The 25,286-nt window shown below is 42.6% G+C and overlaps 2 protein-coding genes across 4 annotated transcripts in view; one reads left to right on the forward strand and one right to left on the reverse strand.

Moving 5' to 3' along the window:
* Positions 1-2,884: 2,884 nt before the first annotated feature.
* The window catches only part of SEC31B (SEC31 homolog B, COPII coat complex component), a 56,140-nt gene continuing 33,738 nt past the window's right edge, over positions 2,885-25,286 (reverse strand). For 2 of the 3 annotated variants that reach the window (XM_035027199.1, XM_035027191.1), the window contains exons 25-27: positions 16,555-16,665; positions 4,202-4,316; positions 2,885-3,681 (exon numbers count right to left, since the gene is read on the reverse strand). In XM_035027199.1, coding sequence (XP_034883090.1) covers positions 3,674-3,681; positions 4,202-4,316; positions 16,555-16,665 — 234 coding nt within the window. In that variant the 3' untranslated portion in view covers positions 2,885-3,673. The remainder of the gene's footprint in view (positions 3,682-4,201; positions 4,317-16,554; positions 16,666-25,286) is intronic. The other variant, XM_035027208.1, reaches the window with a different exon arrangement.
* On the forward strand, positions 21,297-25,190 carry WNT8B (Wnt family member 8B). The gene is made up of 6 exons (XM_035027323.1): positions 21,297-21,334; positions 21,526-21,559; positions 22,352-22,490; positions 23,352-23,477; positions 24,209-24,351; positions 24,562-25,190. Coding segments are annotated over exons 1-6 (990 nt in total). The 5' UTR covers positions 21,297-21,332; the 3' UTR covers positions 25,108-25,190.

Consider the following 25,286-nt stretch of genomic DNA (forward strand, 5'->3'; position numbering starts at 1 on the left):
CTTCCTTCCTTCCTTCCTTCCTTCCTTCCTTCCTTCCTTCCTTCCTTTCTTTCTTTTTTAAAGATTTATTTATTTATTTATTTGAGAGAGAGAGAGAAGGGGGGGCAGACGGAGAGGGGAAGCAGACTCCCCGCTGAACCAAGGGAAGCAGACTCCCCTCTGAGCCAAGAAATGTGGGGCTCCATCCCAGAAATCCAAGATCACAACCTGAGCCTAAACGGAGAGTCAGAGGCTTGAGCTCAAACCGGGAATCTGAGGAGTCAAATGCTTAATGACTGAGCCACCCAGGTGCCCCTGGCTGCTCCCTTTCTGAATGATAAAGGACAGAAAGATCTAGGAGGGTACAAACTTTTAGTTGTAAGATGAATAAGTTCTGGCAATCAAATGTACAGCATGGGGACTATAGTTAATAATACTGTATTGTGTACTTGAAAGGTGCTAAGACAGCAGATTTTAAATTTTCTCACCACACACACACAGTAACCATGTGAGGTGATAGATGTGTGAATTAACTTGATTGTGGCAATCATTTCACAATATAATACATACATGTATCAAAACATCACATTGTACACCTTAAATGTATACAATTTTTGTCAATCATACCTCAATAAAGCTGAGGGGGAAAAGAAGAGAGAACGAAGGACCTAAGGTTGAGTGGAAGTCAAAATCTACTAAGCTTATGTCACACTTAGGAATCACAAATAAAGGCCTGGTCTGGAAGATTCCAGGTGGACAACAAATTAGTCAGTCAAAATACTCAGGTCAAGAGCCCTCAATCATCCAGCCTGAATAATCTGACAATGAATTAATCTGATAATTCTTTTCCAGTTGAGTTTGCCCGTGTAGACCTGGCTGGAAAGGGTTCTGAAGAGCCAGCAACAAGGATAAAAGGAAGAGAACAAAGACAGACCATTGCCTCTGGGGAGCCCTCAGGAAAGGCGATGTGGATGCCAGTCCAGGAGATGTGGCCACGTGCAAGTAAGCTGGGGGCCCTTTGAGGACCCCAGAACTGTGACTGAGGTGACCCTTCCTCTCTAGCGGACAAAAGGGACAGCAACTCAGAGATGTGTGAGCAAGAAGCTTCAGTGCCCTACTTGTTTCACCACCAGAGTTTTAAGAGGGTAGGGTTTTGGCTGCCTACTGAAATCTCTACCCTTTAGGAAGAGTAGGGGCTCTTCCTAAATTTATGAATTTTAAGTTCAAATTCTACCCTCTTTAGAAAACCTTCCCTAAATAAGCCTATATGATTTATAGTCAGTTTGAAGCAACTTAATACCTTATTAAATTACATTCTTATATTACCACCTTACTGGGCTATAAATGTCTCGAGGACAGAAATCATGTTTTGTCTTTTTAAAATGTCCATGATGCCTAGCGTCGGTTTGAGAATGTAATAGGTGTTCAACAAGTAAGTGTTCCATGGAAAAGTTGAAAGGCAGAAACCATCAGGTTCCCTAAAGTAGCCCAAGCTTCTTTCTAACTTACAGAGGTGGTTGGGTTGAATCCCCCACATTCTCAAATCAGAGGGCTGAGGTTCACCCAGTGCATGGTATATTTTTCTCTGAAGAAAGCTACTCTGAATGCAGATTAAGGCTCAAAGCCCTACAAAGGACAACCGGGAAAGCACAGTCCCTTCTAAATCCCCTTGGGGACCAGGCTCTCCTCCCTGTGTGTCTGAGTCTGCGGGTGAGTGTGCGTGGGTGGGGGAGGTTGTGGTGGGGCGGGAGGGCATAGGCAAGAGGGAGGAGAGAAACCCCAAGCGGTGATTATGTGGAGGGGATTTGCTATGTCTCTTTTCCTCCCCCCCTTCTTTCTTTGTCCTCTTTCTCCGTGTTCCTCGCTTTGTCCCCTTTTCCTCGTCTCCTTCTTCTGCATTTGTCTGGGAGGATCCTGGAGTGTTCTTTTGATCGACTCAATCTTTCTCTGGCACTTGAGTTCTGATTGGCTGAAGGACTTAGAAGGGGGAAAAAAAAACTTTAATTAAGTAGATAATCTCTTCTTTGGAAGTTTGGCAGCTCCATTTCACCTCCCCTTAACTCTGTTTGGGATCGCTTACACACCACGAAAGTTGGGACTTGAGGAGAATTCCATCCCACTACCACTGAGGAGTATATTTCCCCATCTTGTCTGTCTCCCAAGTTTTTAGAATTTTCTATCTCTGTTGCGCCAGAGGATTATGTTGCTTACGAAGCCTTCTGTGTGTATCTTCCTTTTCACCTGTATCCTCCGACTCAGCTACACCTGGTAAGTAACCTGGACTCCTACCTGGAACTGGGACTAGGTAAATGTATGTAATATATGGGAGAGAGCTCTTTTTCATTTCCCGAAATGTAGGAAGATTTGGGATCTCTCCTAGGAAAAACTGTTCTATGGAGTAGGGGCTCTTCCTAAATTTATGGCTGATTTCAGTAAATCTTTAGGACCCTGACTAATAAAATAATAGATTTAAAAATAGATTAATAAATTGCTGTACCACAAATATTCTAAGTGGTTTTGGGAGAAATGGACAGTAGTCCCCCCCCCCCCCCCCTTTTTTTTTTTTTTTTACCAAATCCTGATGTCAGCATTGTGGAGAAAAGGAAGGTGGTTCAAAGCAAGTTCTACTGTGTTTGAATCTGATCTTTGAGGTGAAGGCTGGAGACAAAATACAATGGGATCTTACTTTGCACTTTCTGACTTCACTTTTTTCAAAATATTCCAAGTAACTACTCACATCATTGTGTCTTAGAGATAAAAATTAGCTTGATCTGTTGAGTTGGTATTGGGTTAACAAACATATTTGAGATAAAATATTTTAGAAATCTAAACTTTCTACAAATTTATGTAATGTATACAATTTACAAACATTTCTAAATTGCTCAGGAAATGAGGCAATGTTGGTGAAAGTGCTTTGGAAACTATAAACCACCTCACAAATGATAGGTGATATTATTGTCAGTTTTGTTTAGCTCTTGGAAATCACATAAAGTATCTATACATGGAAATGTTAACAAGTAACTACGCAATGAGATACAAAAGAAAGACCTGGGAAGTGCAGGTTGCTAGGGTGTTTGGAGATATACTGAGATATATAAGCTCAGTCTCTTTCTTTATCAGTTTGCATTGTGACCATTTAACCAAGGTATGAATCCAATTGCTACATAAACTGTTGATGAAGCAAGGATAGGGATTTCTTTGCTGAAATCAGCTTCCTGTGCCAAGAACGTATTCTTATCATAAGCTAGTATAGCCATCTTTATGAGAGAGCTGGTTAAGAAATACGCCAAATTTATACAATGATTTGCAAGTCAAGGCAGTCATTTGCAACACCTCCAATTACGAAATGAACTACCAAATAATTGGTCAATTTTTAACTGGCATTTTAATTAAATATTTCACGTTCAAAAAAAAGTCTCTCTTTTTTCCTCTCATGAGAACAAAAAGACAAAAGGGAGCGGAGACTATTTCAGAGCATTTCTACTGATGTTCATGGTATTCTTCAGCTGATTCAGTATCAGCAAAAGAGAAACACGAGATTCCTTTCCCCAGTCACCAGGGCAGTGTGAAGAATTGTTCTGTAAAAAATACCTTTACTGTGTGTTCCTTCCCTGCTGGAGGGGGTCATGTTCATTTCATTCCAATACTGACAGAGCCACACTGAAAGGTGGCTGGGTTGCTTGTCTGTCCAAATTCAAGTGTCTGGATTCAAAAAGAAAAAAGAAAAAAGAGATGTGAAAGAAAGTTCTAATTTAAAAACAGGGTTTAAGAACCCCTTCTCGCCTTGCCTGACTTTGAGGAGAAAATGTACAAATCTCCTGTATAATGCAATGAGATTTTAATTGCTTTTTCTCTGTAAGCCCTAATTTGAATTAAACATTTACACTTCGCCAAGGGTCTGCTTTTGGTAGCATTTGAAGAGTGATTTTTACATTTAACATTAAGTCTTGATTATTCTTATAATGGAACTATCAGGGTTCTGCATAAGGTCATCTTCCCCTTTGTGCCATGCAGAGAAATTTGACCAACCACAGCCTTTCAGATGCTTCTCTTAATACTTCATTATCAGCCTTTTATGTAAGGACCTCAAAAGCATTTAACAAATAGAGAACCACAATTTCTGCTTGGCTGTTCAATTGTAGGCTTGCCTGAAATTACTGTCAAAAAAGTCCATCAACAGAAGCTCTTGGGCTTGAAAGGAGGAAATAAAGATGACACTCACTTACAACATGTAGTTTTACTAGGGTTCTCAAGGCAAGATGACTGGAAATTTTTTTAAAAAGCATTCTCCACCGTTTCTTCTTGTTGGGACACTCCTGAGAATTCTCCTTTAGTAACTGGAGAAAAATATTTTCTTTGAATCTGTTTTCCTTAATCCCAATGGCTCCCCCCCAAAAAAGCAGATAGTGATGGTTATAATGGTGGCCAGAGATGAGCCAATTTGACTTTTCATTTCCAGTACACTCACTCATCTGGCATGAATGGGCCTGGAACACGTTTTTCCTTAACTGTTGCCTTCATTTTACTTCAAATGATGTCTCATAATGATCCTAGGTTTTGCCCAATTCTGCCCATTTCTCCTTTCTCTCTCTCTCCTCCACCCGCCCAACTTGATGACCAAATCAGAAAGATGCACTGGAACACAGAGGTTAACTATGGCTCTGCTCTCATTCTTTCCAAAGCATTTAAACAGAGTCAGTTTCTTTTCTGCGGTAGAGCAAGAATTTATTGAAAATCTTTGGGTTTTAAGGCAGCTTTTGAAATACACCGTTCCTTGGTTAGCTACATTTATGTATTTAAAGTAACCTTTCTATGACCTTTCTATGAATTTCTGTGAAATTTCACCTGATAATGACTTGCAGAACCCCTGATCAGCAAGGGCTTCAGTGAATGTAGGGGGGTTGTCTTGCATCCATACCCTCTCCAAGCATCATCTATAGCTAAAATTATTCTCCACATACATGTGCTACTATTTTTCAAATGTATATTATGAACAATAAAATACACACTTAAAATTACTGAATTCATGATAATTTGTTGTCAAGTTTCTGTTAAGTTTTTTCACTAACAGATACAAAAGAACAAGTGCAATCAAGTGAGGATGCACTAAACTTTGTTACATTAAAAAGAAATTCTCATCCTCAGAGAGGCTGGGAATCTCTGATGTTAGGGAAATAAAAGGTAAGTGAAAGTTCCTTTGGAATCTGGAAAATAATATGCGAGTATCAAAGGGTCACATACCAATAGCTTCCCTGATCAATAAAAAAATTCATAACCCATGAAAAGACTTGGGATTCATGGGGTAACTCTTAGGGGGATTAGGTTAGTAGTTGCACTGTTGGAGGTTCTTCTAAGGGCTTGAGACATGATCACAGAAGTTTAATTCCCAGTTTTGTCATTGATTTGTCAACAACTTGAGCCCCACATTTTTACTTTCAGAGTCTCTATACTTCCTGCCATGAATAAAAATAAGTTAGCTAATAATAATTAATTAGTTAATAATATTTATTACTATCATCATCATCATTTGCAAAGGCTAGGAGGTCCTGGGAAGAGACACTTCATTGCAGCTTTTCTTACAAAACCAGTTTGTTTAAATAGGGCAGATGCTCCATGATGCGTGTTTATTTTGTGCATGTGGATGTTAATATGACACAAAGAAGGATCTCCTTAAAAAAGGATCAGAAGAAAAGGAGTTTCGATCCAAACCCTCTCTCTTCCATGGAAAGAGTTTACTTTTTTCTCTTTTTCCCACCTGGAACAATTGGTTTAATGCTATATATTAGGCAATGCTATTCTCTCTTGGGACTATAAATACAAATCCCTTTTTCCTGGGCTCAATTTACTCTTAGCTTTTTTTCTTTTCCAACTGATATGATCAAGTTCTCTTAATCTGCTTGATGTTTACTATTATTAAAATCAGTTAAGACATTTAGAAAGGATTTTATTTGTTCACATTTTGGGTGAAATGTTTTTTGGCTAAAAGATTCCAAAGATTCCACTAGAACCTTGCCATCTACTCATCTTTGAAGACTTAGTTTAGGTATTCCCTCCTCCTGGAAGGCTTCCCAGGTTGAATTAGCTACCTCTTCTCTCTGCCCCCATTATATCCAGTGGCAGATTAAGCCACTGTGGCACTTGGTACCTTTTATTGGAATTCTGCTTTTGAATCTGTCTTCTTCACTAGCCCAGAAACTCCTTTAGGATCAGACACCTTGCCTTATCTATCATTGTGTCTCTTATGTGGAAATTAACCACAATTGTAATAATGGGTAACTTGCTATGTAGGCAGGCACTGTTGTAAGTGCTTTACAAATCCTTATATTGATCCTCCAAAGTAGATTCTATAGTCATCTACATTTTACAGGTGAGGGAACTGAGGCCCAGAGATCTTAAATAACTTGGCAAGATCACCTAACTGATAATGATCCAGATGGAACGTGAACACAGAAAATTTGGTTGTTGAGGCCTCAGGCTGAACTATGCCCTACTGACGAATGTGTTTTGAACTGACCTTTGCATGTAAACTATTTTACATAAGGGAAGACCATGACAGGAAACTTCAATCTTAATTTAAGCTTAATCTTTTCTTAAGTTCAGAAACTTCCAGAAGTAGGTATCAGTTCTCAGAGCTTTTTCATATTTTCTAGTTTAAAAGCAGAAGGTTCCATGGTTTACTTAAGTCCTTACTTTTGCATTGCTATCGTCTTCTGAAAAAGGGTCATTTAGAATTAGCTTTGGCTCTGCCCCATATCCTGGGACAAAATCTATCTCAGGAATAATGATAATGTGAACCAACACTTAGTACATGTTCACTACCTAACTGGCCAAAGACACAAAACTTGTCAGTGGTAAGACAGGAATTTGAATCAACAGCACTCATGGCTTTTCTCCAATAAGCCCTTCTGCTTCAGATAGGACCTTGCTTGGTTTTCCGTGCCCACATTCATAGCTCAGGAGCCAGAACACTGGACCATGGTCCTTCCTGCTGTGGCCATCCTTCTTTCTCTGACACTCCAATTCTTCTGGGAATTTTTAATGATGTTAACAGTAGTCTGATCCACATTTAGAAGTCTGGCATTAAGAAACAAAAGCTTGTACCTGACTGGTATTTTTATGTTAAAAAAATTAGTTCTGTTAGCTTATTTAAATTATCTTACACTTATTATTTTAAAAGATTTTATTTATTTATTTGACAGAGAGAGACATAGCGAGAGAGGGAACACAAGCAGGGGGAGTGGGAGAGGGAGAAGCAGGCTTCCTGCCGAGCAGGGAGCCCAATGTGGGGTTCGATACCAGGACCCTGGGATCATGACCTGAGCTGAAGGCAGACACTTAACGACTGAGCCACCCAGGCGCCCCTATCCAACAAATTTATATTATTTCATTCTGTTATTTCATTCCTTTCATCTCACTGAAAACTGTCTGCAGGCTCTTTGATTTGGATTACATGTGTACCGTCTTTTGCCAAAAACCTCAAATTACCTGTTCTTTTCAACGTAGTGGGCTTGTGCTTATTTAAAGATCATTCAAAAACTATCTGTACTGCCTGTGATGTTAAGGTTTCCGGTATAGCATTAAGAAAGCTAGCTCTGACGATATTTTCCTAAGGATAAAGACCCATTTTTGTAGCACATCTTAGGATCTGCAGGAACCCAAGAATTATTGTGGTGCCCTCCATTTCATTGTTTTTCATGTAACAGCTTTTAAAGAGACACTTGGAATCTTTAGAGCTCTTTTACTTTTGATTCCCCCTACATTCAAAGTAATAGGCAGAGGCAAAAACAAATTCCCCAAGATCCCTAATTCAAACATGTGACAGGGAGATGTAGAGAATAAACATACAGTGTTGGTCTTGAAAGGAGGGAAGGAAGGAAGGAAGGAAGGAGAAAGAAAGAAAGAAAGGAAGAAAGAAAGAAAGAAAGAAAAAGAAAGAAAGATAGAAAGAAAGAAAGAGGGGCACCTGAGTGGCTCAGTCGGTTGGGCGTCTGCCTTTGGCTCAGGTCATGATCTCAGGGTCCTGAGCCCCGCATTGGGTTCTCTGCTCAGCAGGGAGTCTGCTTCTACCTCTCCCTCTATGCTCTCTCTCTCTCTCAAATAAATAAAATCTTTAAAAAGAAAGAAAGAAAAAGAAGGAAAGAACTCTGTTCTATCTCCATCAGAAAGGCAGAGGAGAATTCATAGGGCTAGGAGAGAGAGATCAATATAATTTTTCTTAGGATAAACCCTCACTTTGCAGAAAGCAGATTTTTTATCCTAAGTAAAAGACTAGCCTGGGGGAAACTGAGCTCAGTTCACATAAATAACATTCCCCATTGCCTCCCATTGAAATATATCTACACTCGGAGGGCCTCTCAAAAGAAACCACCATTCACTTTGGACAGATTCTCTAGTCTCATTATAAGCCAAACTTTTATGGCTTGTTTTTCTCAATCTTTATTGTAGGCTCTGGTTATTGATCATATCATTTCTCTGTATGCTTCTTAGGTCAGAGTTATCTCTAAGCCAAGAGCAATCAGACCATAAGGGGATCACTTAAATTCACCATTACCTGACCAGTCCAAATTCACTTTTGGTTGTTTCCCCAACTTCAGCATCCTCTGGAACCAGCACAGTATGAGGCTGTGTTCCAGTCATCTCCATGAGGCCCTGTCAGTGGGCCAGTAGTTCAGTCTTTCTGTACAACTCCATAGATGAAATTCTTAGGCTTTATAGGCCAAACTTAAATATTCTGCCTTATGAGAGATTTCCTCTTCATTCAAAACTAATTCTCTTTTGCTGCCATAAATCTCAGTCCTTTTCCTTTACTCAAGCTCTTCAGGCTCACCGCACCTGACTTGAAAGATTCCATTCCACACCAGGAGCCAGGATAATAAATAGTGAACCAAATTATCCTGTCTGACATTTCTTCACGTTAATCCAAGGTGTCTGGTGGAACCTACACTGCATAAATTATTGGTTCCGAAGTAGTGTATTGTTTAATTTTATGTTATGGAAAATTTCATTTTTTCAACAAAGAGAGAGAGAACAGTATCTAATGAACCACCCAAACTCTGCTTCAATAGTTATCAACCACTAGCTTATCTTGCTTCATCTATACTTTCTGTCACATTTTCAACTGCATGTATCTCTTTGTCTAAATCTTCTAAATACTACCATGGTTCAAAATTGGAAGAGGAGCAATAGGGAAAAAAAATCTCCTATCCTGCCTCTGAGAGATCTAGAGTCAGTGACTAGAGTGAATCTTGGAGAACATACAGATATGACCAACTGCCCTTGGGGAGAAAAATCAAAAATAAAAATTAGTAAAAAGAGAAAATTCATTCAAATACATATTTGAGTTTATTTCTGTTTGAGCTGTGGCTGATTAGCAAAGGCAGCAGAAGTAGATAGTTGGATTGGATTGAGGACAGAACATTTTTACCATCTATTTAGATTCAGTTCCATTAAATAGTAAAAAATGACACTAAAGTGCCAAAACTTGTCAAATTTCTCAGCTTGAACTCTTCACCTAGTTGCTCTGTAGGATAATTCTTAGAGTTACCATATACACCTACCTTCTTTTTTTTTTTTTTTTTAAGATTTTATTTATTTATTTGACAGAGAGAGAGATAGCGAGAGCAGGAACACAAGCAGGGGGAGTGGGAGAGGGAGAAGCAGGCTTCCTGCCGAGCAGGGAGCCCGACACGGGGCTCGATCCCAGGATCCTGGGATCATGACCTGAGCCGAAGGCAGACGCTTAACGACTGAGCCACCCAGGAGCCCCTACACCTTCCTTCTTGATCCTGAAATCAACTGGTATTGTATTCATCAGTGCAGTTGAGAACATGAACATTTTCTAAACCCTATACTACAGGGACAAAAGTAACAAAATCAACAAACAAAACAAAATTCTCTGCCTCCATAACGATCCTGGAAGAGGTTCCTGTAATCCCAGGCTTTCTGGGAACAGTGGCTTGGGCTGTTCCTTAGCAGCTTTTGCTTGGAGGCCACAGAACAGAGACAGAATACAGCTTATTCCCAGTTAGAGTCCTCATTTAAATGCTAAGTGTTGAAGTGCTTTTTTGTAGCTCAGCGTTTCTCAGCAGAGTTTGCCACAATACATAAAGAAGGAAGGAAATAAGGACAAGGAAGAACAGCCTATCACTTTATAAAATATCCGGGAATACACTTGACGTTTTAGTTCCAGAGGAAAAGACTGTGCCTTGAAAATTTGTGATTTGCTCGGGAAAGAATCTGCCTGGGATTGTTTTGCAGAGACCTATAATACACAGTTGTCCCATCAGCTACTGTATGGTCTTTGCCAGGAATTATTTGGCACGGGCTGGATTTGAGATAATGTGGGACTTTATTATAAATTTTAATATGACTTCTACTAAAACTGATGCATCTGTTTAACTTTTTTTTTAGCTAAGTGGTTTATAAGACTTTTCTTTTTCGTACGTTTTAGGGCACTGCATTATAATATGGAAAATTTACATTTGTGAAAAACAGTTTGAGAATTATTTATAGGCCTGAATTCCTTTGGAAGAAAGAGACCTAGGTATGGGAATAGGACAAAACAACACGTTCCTTAATTTTTTTTTTATACTTATCTTGGAAAAAACCTTCACTTGGCCCCAGTCTGCACTGCAATCATGTCTGTCTTTCCTTTTAATGCCTTCCTCCCTCAGTGAGTCTTCACTGGCAGCTTTCATTTCATAACTGCTCGTTTGCTGTAACCTTGCTTCTGTTCCTCTGCTCCTACTGAAATAGATCTCTCCACTAAGATCACCTTTGTCCCTTCCGGACAGATTTTTAAGTAGAAGGCAACATGTCTTTGAAATTCTGGATATTTCTCTTCCCTTCAAGACTTCAGATATCTGTGCCTTCTACTTTCTAATCCCTTCCCCTAGCTAAATGGGAAAGAGCCTGATCTCAATTATTTGGACTTTACAATGGAAAAGAATTAGTCATGCTGTTCACGCCTTAAAAAATGTTTGCATCTTAAATTTAATTCTTTCTAATTGTACAGCAAAATGCTCCTAGTTTAAATATCCTTGGGTATTGTCAGAGGGGGTAGTGAAAAACTTCGGGCCTATGGGATATTCTTTCACAGTCATTCGTAAAGCTTGTCTTCTATGTCACTGTGTGTGTGCATATCTCCACGTGTGCTGGTGAGCATGTGTCCTGTGGGTCAGATGCTGTAAAAGACGGAGAGAATCACACGGAGACTTGCTCAGAAAGAACCGTCTTTGGGCTCTCCCTGGCCCGAGACATCTTGTGAGTTCTAGGAGGTGAAAAGCTGGCTGTCACACATTCATTCAAAGAGAAGCTGCTTCCCTGGTGTACCTTCTAGCTACAGCTCCAGGCGGCTCCCCTACTCTGGATCCTCCCCTTAACCTGTTCACTCCTTTCCCATTCTCTCTCTGTGCTAGATCACCAGACAGAGATCTGCATCTGCATTCATTCCCTGCCACTTCTCTGTTTCCCTGGGCTATTCCCCCAATTTGTAATCAAATGGTCTCTCCTGAAATAGGCCAGCTAGAGCTTCAGAGACTTTTTATGGACCTCGAAAGATGGGATTAAAGGGTAGGGAGAAGTCAAACCTATTATTCAAAGACTTGTGAGGAAAGTGAAGGGGGTGGGTGCCAAATAAACGAGGGTATCAGAGTACATTGAGATGAAAGTTTTGGGCCCTGAGAGGAAAACACTAAATTCTGGAGACTCACATTCAGAATTTTGCTTTTTAAAAATATGTGGGGGAGGGGGGCACCTGGGTGGCTCAGTCTGCCTTCGGCTCAGGTCGTGACCTCAGGGTCCTGGGATGGAGCCCCACATCGAACTCCCTGCTCAGTGGAGAGTCTGCTTCTCCCTCTCCCTCTCACCCCTGCTCGTGCTCTCTCTCTCAAATAAATACATAAAATCTAAAAAAAAACCCCACAAAACTACACAGGTTTAAAAAAATAAATTAATTAATTTAAAAAAAATTAAAAAAAAAAAAAGGGGGCGCCTGGGTGGCTCAGTTGGTTAAGCGACTGCCTTCGGCTCAGGTCATGATCCTGGAGTCCCGGGATCGAGTCTGACATCAGGCTCCCCGCTCAGCAGGGAGTCTGCTTCTCCCTCTGACCCTCCTCCCTCTCATGCTGTCTCTCATTGTCTCTCTTGCAAATAAATAAAATCTTAAGAAAAAAAAATTAAAAAAAAAAAAACCTACACAGGTTTAAAAATATATATACACATGTGTGGGGAAGGCAAAAAGGGAATCCTAGCTTCAATCTAAGCTACTACGTTAACCATTGGGATTCAAGTGTATCAGAGCGCACTTGGCAAAGTAGTGCTGGCCTGTAAGAAGCTTGCTGCATGGGACTGAATTCTTCACCGGGAAAGGACTCTCTTACGCAGGGGAGATGGAGTCCAGCACATGAACTTGACCTCGTAACAGGGTCCTGGCCATGCAAAGGGAGAAGTAAGTCTGAAGCCAGCATCGTGTTTGGTACTGCTGTTCCTGTGTCCATCTGTGCCCCAGACCATATAGAATCAGGCATGTGTTCTCACCACGGCTGCTGAACTGCTAAGTACACAATGTGATGTGCAACAGACAGCTTCACGGGCTACACTACTTTGGAAAACTCCCCCAAATGGGAAGAAATTGTTGAAACTAATTGGATAGTGGTTTAAACTGCTCATCCACAATTAGACGTAACTACCAGAGAGTGGGAACTTGCAATTTTCTGTGAACTTCCTATGGTGGTAAAATAAATTTCTTCAAATGGTATCACATGAAGAGGGGCTTTAAAATTAGGGTGTATGGATCGGGGCGCCTGGGTGGCTCAGTCGTTAAGCGTCTGCCTTCGGCTCAGGTCATGATCCCAGGGTCCTGGGATCGAGCCTCGCATCGGGCTCCCTGCTCTGCGGGAAGCCTTCTTCTCCCTCTCCCACTCCCCCTTCTTGTGTTCCTTCTCTCGCTGTGTCTCTCTGTCAAATAAATAAATAAAATCTTTAAAAAATAATAATAAAATAAAATAAAATAAAATTAGGGTGTATGGATCATGGATCATAAATGTTAGGTAAGAAAACACAAAGAAACAAAAGAAACTTGGAGACTTTCCAAGAGCTAAAAGAGAAGCTATGGCATTTGTATTTGGGTTGATCCAAAGTCCCTCCCCTCCTGTCCCAGCTCCCTGGGAAAAATTTTTGCTGGTGATCAGGCTGATTATGAAATAGGCAATTCAGGAGGCAATATAGCTCACGAGAGAAGCTGCACAATGCTGAAAGCTGTGGGTGTTTGAGGATTTACAGTGCCCTAGATCAAAGAATTTTGAATTGTGGTTAGATCGTGGCTGATTAGAGCCACTGAGGTGTTGCAAGGTTAGATCTATAGGGCAGAGAAGCAATGGGAAAATGATAGAAAGTCCACAGGACTCTGCTCTAGCATTACCCATAGCTTCGAAACTACAAATGCATCTGTATCTGAATGGTTGTTTAACAAGAACTGAAAAAAATATTTAGTAATTAGGAGACTAGTAAGGACTTAGACACCCACTGAAATGAAAGGGAAAGGACTTGTAAATGTTGACAGTAGGGGAGCTGGGCAAAAGACAGTGAAAATGGGACAAGAGGACATGATTTAGCTAATCAGCCTAGACAGGAGCAAGTGACAGCAGAAGGTATGGTGAAACATTATTGTGAGAGCTGAGAAGGAATGATGGAGAGAGCGAGATTATTGCTCTCCCAATTCTTACTGTTGGTAAATTAACTTGGGAGAAGGATGACATGGCATTAGAAGCTTATAGGAAAAAGTACAAAATAAAGACTGAATTACAGACTCATTGATGACAGTGGGTTGATGACAAGAACGTGGAGGTGGTCTAAGAATATAAAATCATAGGGCGCCTGGGTGGCTCAGTCGTTAAGCGTCTGCCTTCGGCTCAGGTCATGATCCCAGGGTCCTGGGATCGAGTCCCACATCGGGCTTCCCGCTCTGCGGGAGGCCTGCTTCTCCCTCTCCCACTCCCCCTGCTTGTGTTCCTGCTCTCGCTGTGTCTCTCTCTGTTAAATAAATAAATGGAATCTTTGAAAAAATAAAATAAAATAAAATCATAGCTATGGCATTGAAGACTTCCATGAATGGAGGTAGTTAGCATGTTTCCTAGAGGACAGATGGCCCCTAGACAAACATTCAGAATGCTCGTGGGCACATTCCACCGCCCAAAATATTTTATGCCTGGTATGACAAAGGTAAGCATAAACAAGTCAGTTACAATTGCTAGGGGGAAAAATAAAACACTACAGTACCAAGAAAAACTGCAGGGAAGGAAAGAGATCCCCGTGATTTTAATGCTCAGTGCAGTCAGAGACCCAGCGCCTCAAGGCAGTGACCAGAGAGCACTGTGAGAGCTGCTGAAACCAGAAGGTACTCCATCCAGAAACAAAACAAGAGCATGTCCACCAATCTGGAGCAGCCCTTGTCTAGAAGACCGAAGCAATAATTTAAGCTTTCCAAGTCCTCAAATTATTGCCTAGGTATTAGATGCCTGTTCTCCCCCTGGACCAGTGTTTCTCAAAGTGGACTCTGAGGATCATCTTAGGAATGTGTACATACAGATTCCTACCATCTATTCCACCCATCACCACTGCTCAACAAGAGTCTCTGGAACTGGGACCCAAGAATCTTCATGTTCAATAAACTCCCCAGAGGATTCCTTATGGACTCTACTAGCTAATCCATGTGGATTAATTTTCAAATGCCTACACTGAAGTCTATTCTCCAGATCTCTGGCATTCCAGATCATGTATGTATGTATGCATGTAACATTTAATTTTTATATATTTATATATATTTATATTTTATATATTTAAATTATAAATGTATTTTAAAAAGATTTCTTTATTACTTGATAGAGAGGGAGAGAGAGAAAGCACAAGCAGGGGGAGCGGCAGGCAGAGGGAGAGTAAGAAGCAGGTTCCCCACTGAGCAGGGAGCCCGATGCGGGGCTCGATCCCAGGACTCTGGGACCATGACCTGAGCTGAAGGCAGATGCTTAACCGACTGAGCCACCCAGGTGCCCCTATCAATTTATTTTTATATAAATAACATTTTACAGATTTACAGAAGTTTGCAAACCATAGAGGGAAGTCCTATGCACCCTTTCCCCAGCCTTCCCCAGTGTTAACATCTTATAACCATAGTACTTCTTCCATAAAGCTTATTCAGACTTCCCAGTTTTACATACAACACTAAAGTTTGCACTCCATTGTCCTAGACTGATGGAACACTTCAAAAAAAAGTCAGAGCAAGACTGGCACCAGGAGACAGGAGGTAGAAGAATCCAGTCCTGTCTAGGCCAGGCACTAGGCCACCTGACAGTTAAAGGGAATTGGTGGAGCATGGTTGTTGCTTATACCCTTCACCACTGGGACTCACGGGAAGGCCACAGGCAGATCTGGGGAGATGCTTTCACCAAAGCCACCTTCTTTGGGCATCCGGAGATAGAGGCAGGGCTAGTTTCAGTAAGAATCTCATTGAAGAATTATCTGCTTATCTGGCAGGAGAGCCCCATCTATTTGCTTTTGAGCCAATGGAAACTGCCAGCTCCCAAGGTAATAAAGAGTCTTTCCTAAATCAGAAAGTGCACTGGTGCTTATTCTTGAGGGAGTTGTTATAGGGATGCAGGAGGTCCAGTGTGGGTGAATCAATAATAGCCAGTGTGCCAAGGCCAAGGATATTGCTCTTGGGGGGACAAAGGCACTTTTAGCGGGAGGTCACTGAAAGCTGAGCCCAGGAAAGGTATCAACAAAACACTAGAGAAACTCTAGTTGATACTTTTCTTTTTTTTTTTTTTTTAAAGATTTTATTTATTTATTTGAGAGAGAGAATGAGAGAGAGAGAGCATGAGAGGGGGAAGGGTCAGAGGGAGAAGCAGACTCCCTGCAGAGCAGGGAGCCCGATGTGGGACTCGATCCCGGGACTCCAGGATCATGACCTGAGCCGAAGGCAGTCGCTTAACCAACTGAGCCACCCAGGCACCCCTAGTTGATACTTTTCTTAATCACCCATTTCTTTGTGAGGATGGCACCTTTTGAAGGGGCTCCAGGCTGGGCCCACCACTTGAATTCTGCACATATGGGCAGGTCAGGAGAATTGGCAGGGCTGAAGACTCCAGAAGTTTATCTAAATAAGTTGGAGTCTTCCCAGGATAGCCTTTGCTCTAAGGGAAGGGAATCGAGAAGATCCCAGCAATGAAGCTTGTCACTGGAATGTGTTAGCAAGCCCTTCAGTCCAATGAAGGAGGTTGGAGGGTGACTAGGAGGTCATGTTACAGGCAAAACCTGAAAGAACTGTTTTACTTAAAACCCTGTAAGACCGTGTATACAAATGGCAGTTTTGATACATAAATGGAAAAAGCAAAACCCTAAAATGGATTAAAAGACATTTGTCCCTGTATTTTAAAAAAATTAATAGTTGCTTTAAAAGAAGTTTTAGATTCACAGGGAACTTGAACAGAAAATATACAGTTCCCATAAATTCCCCCCTTCCCCCACGCACAATTTCCCCCATTATTAACATCCTGAATTAGTGTGGTAGATTCCTACTTTTTTATGCATTGAACCCAGTCTAAGCAGCAACAGTCCTCCGCAAAATATGCCCAGGGAATGAGGTGCTACCCAGATAAAGCAGAGGCCAGGCCTGGCAGATATGGGTGCCTGGTGGACATACAAACAGAGGGAGGGTTGGAGCAATGGAAGAATGGAAGAGCAGCAGAGACAATGTGATAGTTAACTGAGCTTGTTTATGAATGTGTGCAAAACATCACTAAGATCTCCAAGATATACTGCTCACGAACTTTTGGGGGATCAGGAGTCCTGAATTAGCAGGTGGGAATAAGAGCAAGAGAAATATGGGTTACGGAGAAGCATAGCAGTGAAGGAATACATGCTCCAGAATCACACTGACTAGGTTCCAATCCTGGCTTTACCACTTAACTAGCTGTGTGATCCTGGCTAACCACTGTATGTTTCAGTTTCTGCTTCTGTAAAATGGAAGACATTATAGTTTCTACCTTATGCAGTTGTTGTGACAATTATACGAGCTTGAAACATGTAAAGAAAGCACTTAAAGTATTTTGTGTGCACCAGGTAAACATTCAGTAAATAGTACAGTACCTATCCCATGGGGTTGCCATGGAAATTAAAAATGATGATACAGGTAAAGCACTCCTTTAGAAGAGACATGATAAATGTCAGCTATTACTGTGTGATGTAAATTAAATTTTAAATGGTGTCAGTATATATACTGGAAGACTGTCCAAAGGAGAAACAATTACAAAATTTTTATTTGGCAGTATAAAAACAAAACTAACTGCAGTTATTTATGCAAATTGCTTACCACTTATGTCTAATTACTATGAAGCACAATAACAATTATACATAACATGAAGTGTGTCAGATTGACTTTGCTAAAACTTTTGATTATAACACCAACCTCTGTGTACATATGCTTAGTGTTCCCTGTCTGTTCCTCCTGTGGTATGATCATTTGCTAACGTAGCACGGTCGTCTGCTCACAATGTTAGAAAATTAGTGGGAGCACTGGCTTGCCAGACTTCCTTCTCATATCCTTCCCCAGATCTTTTTCAGTCCTTATTATCCTACAATTTTCTGTTCATTCTGATGATCCTTCCATCCTTTTTTTGAAACCCTTTAGTTCAATCCATTTTTAAAGAGCACTTATTCTGTTCAAGGTATTGTAGTGGGAGCTGGAAGGTGATACAAGGAAAACTAAGGCAATCCTTACTAATAGTCAAGTAGTGGGGAATAAAAGGAAACCTTAATACAAGGCGGAAGAAAGTTGCTGTGAGTCTTCAAGAAATGCTGGTTGTGGCTTTTGAACTAGATACTTAAAAATAAGTAAAATGTTTATATGGAATTGACTATTCTGGACATTTTGTATAAATAGAATCATACATCTTATGAAGCAGAGAAAGATGGGGGAGTTGTCATTTTAAATAGGATGACCAAAGAAAGCTTTAGGGAGAATGACACACTGGATTTAAAGGACGAATGCAGGTGAAGGAACAAACTATGTGGATATCTGAGTAAAAAGCATTCTGGGCAGAAAGAACAGCAAGTGCAATGGCCCAGAGACTGGAGAGTGCCTGGTGTGTTGGAGGAACAACAAGGAGACCAGTGTGGCTGGAGCAGAGTAAGTAAGGGGAGAGTAGTATGAGATTAGGCATTAACGGAGGCCAGATTGTATAGGATTTTATAAACCAGGGTAAGAGTTTGGCTTCTGCTCTATGTGAAATAGGAAATCATTAGAAGATTTTGAGGAGAAAGTAGCAAAATTTGATTTACATTTTATTTTTTAAAAGATTTATTTATTTATTTGAGAGGGGGTGCAGGGAGGGGTGGAGAGAGAATCTTCAAGCAGACTCCCCACTAAGCGTGGAGCCTGACATGGGGCTCGGTCTCATGACACATGAGATCATGACCAGAGTGGAAAGCAAGAGTTGGATGTTCAACCGACTGAGGCCACCCAGGTGCCCCTGATCTATATTTTAAAGGGACTGATCTTTAAAGGGACCAATCATTTTGAGAATAATATATGGGAGAATAAGGGTGGAAGCGAGGAGCTCAGTCAGTAGGCTTTAACAATAATCCAGGCAACGGGGTGCCTGGCTGGCTCAATTGGTAGAGCATGCGACTTTTGATCTCGGGGTTGTGAGTTCAAGCCCCACACTGGGTGTAGAGATTGCTTAAAAGTAAAATCTTAAAAACAAAACAATAATCCAGGCAAGAGACAATGATAGCTTGGACCCAGTGATAGCAGTGACGGTGCTGAGAACTGATTAGAGTCTGAATATAATTTGAGCCGGAGTTGGCAGGATTTGATGACAGAATGAATATGGGATGTGAGAGAAAGAAAGGAGTCAAAGATGATTCCAAGATTGTTGTCTGACAACTAGAAGGAGAAACTGTCCTTTACCTAAGTGGGGAAGACTACAGAAGGAGCAGGTTTGGGATGGTGGCAGCAAAGATCAGGAGTTAAGTTTTGGATGTATTAAGTTTGAGATGCCCATCAAACATTGTAGTGGAGATGTCAAGAATATAGTTGGATATGCAAGTCTGGAGTTCAAGAAAAGGTCTGAGAATTGTTGGGAGGGTAAGGCACAAGCCTTTTGAATGACACTCAGTCTGGGTAGTATCTTCAGCAACTGTCCATATGGGGGATGGGAAGCTTGTACTTCGTCTAGGAGCATGCTGATTGTACCATGTTCTATTGAGCTGCCTCCACTTGGTAAACACATTTTATATCTTCTACTGTTTATTAGCATTCTGCCTCCAATCACATAATTGTCCCTAGGTAATACCCATACAAACACTTAAATTCCTTCCTCTCTGGCTCTCTTTACACTTTCTAACATCACACACTAACTATGCTTTCTATAACCCATATTATATTTTACTCCCTAATAAAAAATCTTGCCATTGTCTCATTAATTAAGAACAAGATCCTCCTCCTTTGGTGTTCACAAGGACACACAGTCTTTTTTTTTTTTAATTGAGATATAGTCAACATATAACATTAGTTTCCAGTATACAACAGAATGATTTGATATATGAACATACTGCAAAATGATCATTACAATAACTCTAGTTAATACCTATCCCAAGTCTTTTCTTAATACTGGATGGTCTGAATATGAGGAAGCCAGCCCTAACGGTTTGAATATGTCTGCAAATAACTCCAGGGTTAACAAACATTAATTAATGGAAATGTCCACACAAGGCCTACAGTCTTGTCCCATGGCAGGTGTTCAATTAAATCTAATTGATTAATCATTTTGGCTCAACCAGCATATCATACAAATCTTTACATATTGTAGGATCTTGAGAAAAGAATCCTCTATTATCTGCCCCCACCCCGCTCCCCCCGGCCCATGGTTCCCTGTGATTCCAACTTAGTATCCTCTCACAGTGTGTCTCTTCACCCAGGCTCATGGCAAAGCTTTCTCTTTTGTCTGCCACTTGATTTTTGTTCTGTTGCTGTTTTCTTTCCTGATACTGTCTATCCTCTGAATGGGAACTAGCCTCTGTCTGACCTGGTAATGTCCAAAAGTCTTTGCAAATTATGCCCAACATAAAGATTGCCTCTGTGAGCCAGAGCAAGACTCTCTGGTGTTACCCCATTATAGCCACACACATCCCCTATCCCTAGCCCCTGGCAATCATTAATCTATTCTCCAGCTCTGTAATTACGTATTTCACAATGGTTACATAAATGAAATCATGAAGTATGTATCCTTTTTTTTTTTTGAGAGAGAGAGACAGAGAGATAGAGCATGAGTGGGGGAGAGGAAGAGAGAGAATCCTAAGCGGGCTCATGCCCAGTGGGGAGCCTGACACTGGGCTTGATCTCACGACCTTGAGATCATGACCTGAGCAGAAATTGAGTCCGAGTCCGATGCTTAACCAACAGAGCCACTCAGGTGCCCCAAAGTATGTATCCTTTTGAGATTGGCTTTGATCATTTTGTATAATGTCCTTGAGGTTCATCCACGATATTGAATGTATCAATTAGTTCATTCCTTTTTACCACTGAGTAATGCTCTGTGGCATGGATGTACCACAGTTATTTTATCCACTTACCCTTGGAAAGGTATTTGAGTAGTTTCCAGTTTTGGGGTATTATGAATAAATTGTTATAAGCATCCATGTACAAGTTCCTGAGTAAAGATAAATCTTCATTTCTCTGGGATAAATGCCCAAGAGTGGAACTGCTAAGTTGAATGGCAAGTCCATTTATTTCAGTTTTGAAAGAAATGGCCAAACTATTTTCCAGAGTCAGATTATTTATTTTTGGAATTTAATTATGACTCAGGTCCTAGAAAGACACTCTACTATTTACCTCTTTCTGATTAGAGAACTATCGAGTTCTATGGAGTCTGATGGACGTGGATTCAATCCTGCTTCAATCACTTATTATCTAGGTGAGCCTGAACAATATATCAACCTTTTTGAGTCTCAGATTCCCTATTTAAAAAATAGGGATATTAATGGCCAAGAGAGCAAGAATTTAACAAGATCAACATGTAAAATTCTCACAGTAGAGTGTCGGTTCACAGTAGTGAGTTAATGCTCTCCCCACTCCATGGCAAAATAATAATCAAATATTACTCCCAACATTTTCGGTATTTGAAATTTTAAAAATCAAAAGAAAGCATAATGTTAGCTCCTTTTTTTTTTTTTTTAAGTAGGCTCCACGCCCAGCATGGAGCCCAGTGTGGGGACTGAATCACGATGCTGAGATCAAGACCTGAGCTGAGATCAAGAGTTGGACGTTTAACTGACTGAGCCACCCAGGCGCCCTAATGTTAGCTCCTTTTGTACATATTCTATTAGATAAATTATCTTTAATAGATTCCTTATGCATAACTTTTTGTTGGCAAAACCATTTTCATTTCTTCCTATCAATTATGTTTGCTGAGGTAATCCTTATAATGCTTGGCAACAGAAATGAGTTGGTATATCTCCATTACGTTCTGTGGTTTTTCTCTCTTCTAGGTCAGTGAACAATTTCCTGATGACTGGTCCAAAGGTAAGAAAAAATGTCCTTTGACTTATTTGGATTTCACTAATCTTAGCCTCTTGATTGAAGACTATACATGTCAATTTCTTTTCATTATATCCACATTTTTTATTAGCTGTGTATATTATGGAAGGAAAAACCGTGGCGCAGAGAGGGTTAGGGACACACCCAAAAGAACACAGCAAACTAGTGTCAGGACAAAGGCAAGAACTCAGGAGTATTGATTCTGAATATATGGCCAGAAGTTCCAGAGCCACAAAAGTCAACAGCCTTTCCCAGGTGTCAGGTTGCAGACACACGTCCTTCTCGATGCAGTGGTAAGACACAGTTCTTCATCTTTAAAATGCTGACATTGTATTCCATGATCTCTAAGGACAGTTCCAGCCCCCAAATGTTTTTTTCTAAGACAGTAATAGGATGAGAACAGCTGAAAATCCATGAATTATGTAATCTGGGCTCATTTTGGAGAGGCAGAATAGTATAGTGAATAAAGGCTAGTGAGGTCTGGAGTCTGGTAACACTGAATTTCATTCCTACTGTTACCATCGGCTAGCTGTGGGACCTTAAGCAAACTGCTTTACTTCACCTCTCTGAGCCTCAGGTTCCTAATCTATACAAATGGTACCTATTTCACAAGGTTATTTGTGATGTTAAATGGAACAGCATATTTAAGGTGCTTACTCTTGTCACTACTCCTGAAGGAGGATTGAGTGGGCAGGAAAAGAGATGTGTAGCCACTTCAGAGCAAATGCCTCCCAAGTTCAGCTGGGAGTCTGAATTTGGACCCCTGTGTTTCTGTAGGCTTACCTGATCTATTCCAGCAGTGTGGCAGCTGGTGCCCAGAGTGGTATTGAAGAATGCAAGTATCAGTTTGCCTGGGACCGATGGAATTGCCCTGAGAGAGCCCTGCAGCTGTCCAGCCATGGTGGCCTTCGCAGTGGTAAGGAAAGCCCTGGCCACAGCTCCCTGGACCCCCTGGCCACAGGTTAGAGCCCACTCTTCAGGGGTGGCCCCCTGCTGCTTCTACATCCCCATCCTAGTGCTCACCTGGTCTCTGCTCTCAGGTGATCTTGTCTCTGGGATCTTCTCTGTCCCTTCTCCATCTACTCCTTCTTACTTATAAAGCTTTTTTTCTTTCTTCCCAACACCCTCACTGCTCAATGAATGGACCTTGTCTCACCCCTAATCCTATATCCTTTGCCTCCCAGTTGGCTAAGGGCTTCCTCACAATATAAAGAGCATCAGGAGGTAGGTAGGAGTATTAATTCTTCATGCCTCTCAGCCCCTTCCTTCAGCAGCTCAGCAGAGAGGTACAGGACAAGTGGGGACTGACTTGGACACCAGATTCCCAAGGAGAAGAAAAAGAGTGGCCATGCCAGTAAATGAAATAGCTGCCAATCAGATTTTCTTTTCAGGATTTGCTGGCCCATGCCTCTTAGACTTCAGTATTTCAGGAAGAAAAAGGCACGGGTTCTTTACAACCTGGCCTTCAGATTCATCTCCCTTCCCATTTCTTCCTCTGGCTCTTTGCCACCTAAATCCTTTAGAACCATGTATGTCAACAGTAATCTAGCCACCTAGTCATAATGTGTGACCTGAAAAGATGGGAGGGGAGAAGCATAGCGCTGAGACCGAGGCTGGAGCAGACCGTGGAAGAGAGTAAGGTACATTATAAAGATGGGGAAACAGGATGGAGCTGGGAAGGAGAGCGCAATGATGGCGTTCATGGAAGACAGCGTGACTGGTACTCTGAGTTGCAACCCCTGCCTCTGACGCATCATTTTTGGTTCCTGCCTGCCAGCTAATCGGGAGACAGCGTTTGTACACGCCATCAGTTCTGCTGGGGTCATGTACACTCTGACTAGGAACTGCAGCCTTGGTGACTTTGACAACTGCGGCTGTGACGACTCCCGCAATGGGCAGTTGGGTGAGTAGAGGTACCGTGGGTGGCCAGGGCAGGCTGGCAAAGTTCACTACGAATGAAAAGTTCCGTGGGGTGAAGAAGAGTTGTATTCTTCTAAATCTGGGGAAAATCAGGGCCGCCCAGGTTAAGCCAAAACCCTAGAGTGAAAAACCAGGCTCAATGTAGTTTGGGGCCCTCCTTCTTTAAGTGAGGGGTTTCTTTAATTTAAACACCATAAAGGAACAACACTCCCTATGGATTCAATCCTGCTACTCTCTCAGAATAGGGGGAACATCATTCCATATTGCTTGTCCCTGTTTCCTTTCCGCTGTCCTCTCGAATCCTCTCTGCCCTCCAGCTCAACCTTCCAACTTGGTTGGTCCATATCACTTCTATTGCGCCTCTCTCCCCCCTCTCAATGCTGCCGATTTCCTCTCCTTTTCCGGGCCATTCTGTGGATGTCAATCACTCACGAGGCACGAACGCACTCTGCCCAAAGACCAGAAACAGCGTGTAGAGGGCCAAGCCGCCGGCATCTTGCAGAGAATCCACTCTGCAACTCCTTAGGTCATGGAGTCCCGAGCAGGCGACTGGCTGAGGCTGGAAGTGGAAGCGCAAACGGGGCCTAAACAAATCTAGGCGGAAACTGATCTGGAGACAGGGCACTTGCCCAACCCCAAACCCAATCAGAAACAGTAGTCCAGGAGCCCAAGCCCGCCTGCTCAACGACCTTTCCTCCCCTTGTACTCTTCCAGGGGGCCAAGGCTGGCTGTGGGGAGGCTGCAGTGACAACGTGGGCTTCGGAGAGGCAATATCCAAGCAGTTCGTCGACGCCCTAGAGACAGGACAGGATGCCCGGGCAGCCATGAACCTGCACAACAACGAGGCCGGCCGCAAGGTGAGTCCTGCAGCCCCTGGGGTGAGGCAGCTGGCTCCATCCACCAGCCCTAGGGGCGGACTGCTCTTCAGTTCATTTGGCGGATTGGAAAAGCGAGGGACCAAGCCGGCCAGCCATGTGGACTAGCTAGAGGCCGCACAACCCCCGCAGTGGTCGACTCCCTCCCCACCTCCTAGACCCTGGCCAGCTCACTCTCAGCTCTCTCCCCAGGCGGTGAAGGGCACCATGAAACGCACGTGTAAGTGCCACGGTGTGTCAGGCAGCTGCACCACGCAGACCTGCTGGCTGCAGCTGCCTGAGTTCCGCGAGGTGGGCGCGCACCTGAAGGAGAAGTACCACGCGGCTCTCAAGGTGGACCTGCTGCAGGGGGCCGGCAACAGCGCTGCGGGCCGAGGCGCCATCGCCGACACCTTCCGCTCCATCTCCACGCGGGAGCTGGTGCACTTGGAGGACTCCCCGGACTACTGCCTGGAGAACAAAACGCTAGGACTGCTGGGTACCGAAGGCCGAGAGTGCCTGCGGCGCGGGCGGGCCCTGGGCCGCTGGGAGCGCCGCAGCTGCCGCCGGCTCTGCGGCGACTGCGGGCTGGCGGTGGAGGAGCGCCGCGCCGAGACCGTGTCCAGCTGCAACTGCAAGTTCCACTGGTGCTGCGCCGTCCGCTGCGAGCAGTGCCGCCGGCGCGTTACCAAGTACTTCTGCAGCCGCGCCGAGCGGCCGCGGGGGGGCGCGGCGCACAAAGCCGGCAGAAAAGCCTGACGGGCTCCTCCCCCCCTCCTTTCCCCATTTGGCCTAGGCTTCTTTTAGAGACCCCAGTAATAGAGGAACCTAGGGAATGCCCCCCCCCAACATTCCCCTGCCCAGGGATTCCCAAGAGGGAGAGACGCCGCCATCTCTCCGGAGCTTGCCACTCTCCAACCCCTTCCCCCAATTCCTCT

This window comes from Mirounga leonina, unplaced genomic scaffold (assembly GCF_011800145.1).
Source record: "Mirounga leonina isolate KUSES-001 unplaced genomic scaffold, KU_Mleo_1.0 Mir_114, whole genome shotgun sequence".
In the NCBI taxonomy this organism is placed as follows: domain Eukaryota; kingdom Metazoa; phylum Chordata; class Mammalia; order Carnivora; family Phocidae; genus Mirounga; species Mirounga leonina.

Excerpts from the sequence above, each read along its gene's own strand:
- WNT8B (XM_035027323.1), top strand. Across the intron at positions 21,560-22,351 it reads TCCTGATGACTGGTCCAAAG|GCTTACCTGATCTATTCCAG; the intron begins GTAAGAAAAAAT and ends GTGTTTCTGTAG. Across the intron at positions 24,352-24,561 it reads ACAACGAGGCCGGCCGCAAG|GCGGTGAAGGGCACCATGAA; the intron begins GTGAGTCCTGCA and ends CTCTCTCCCCAG.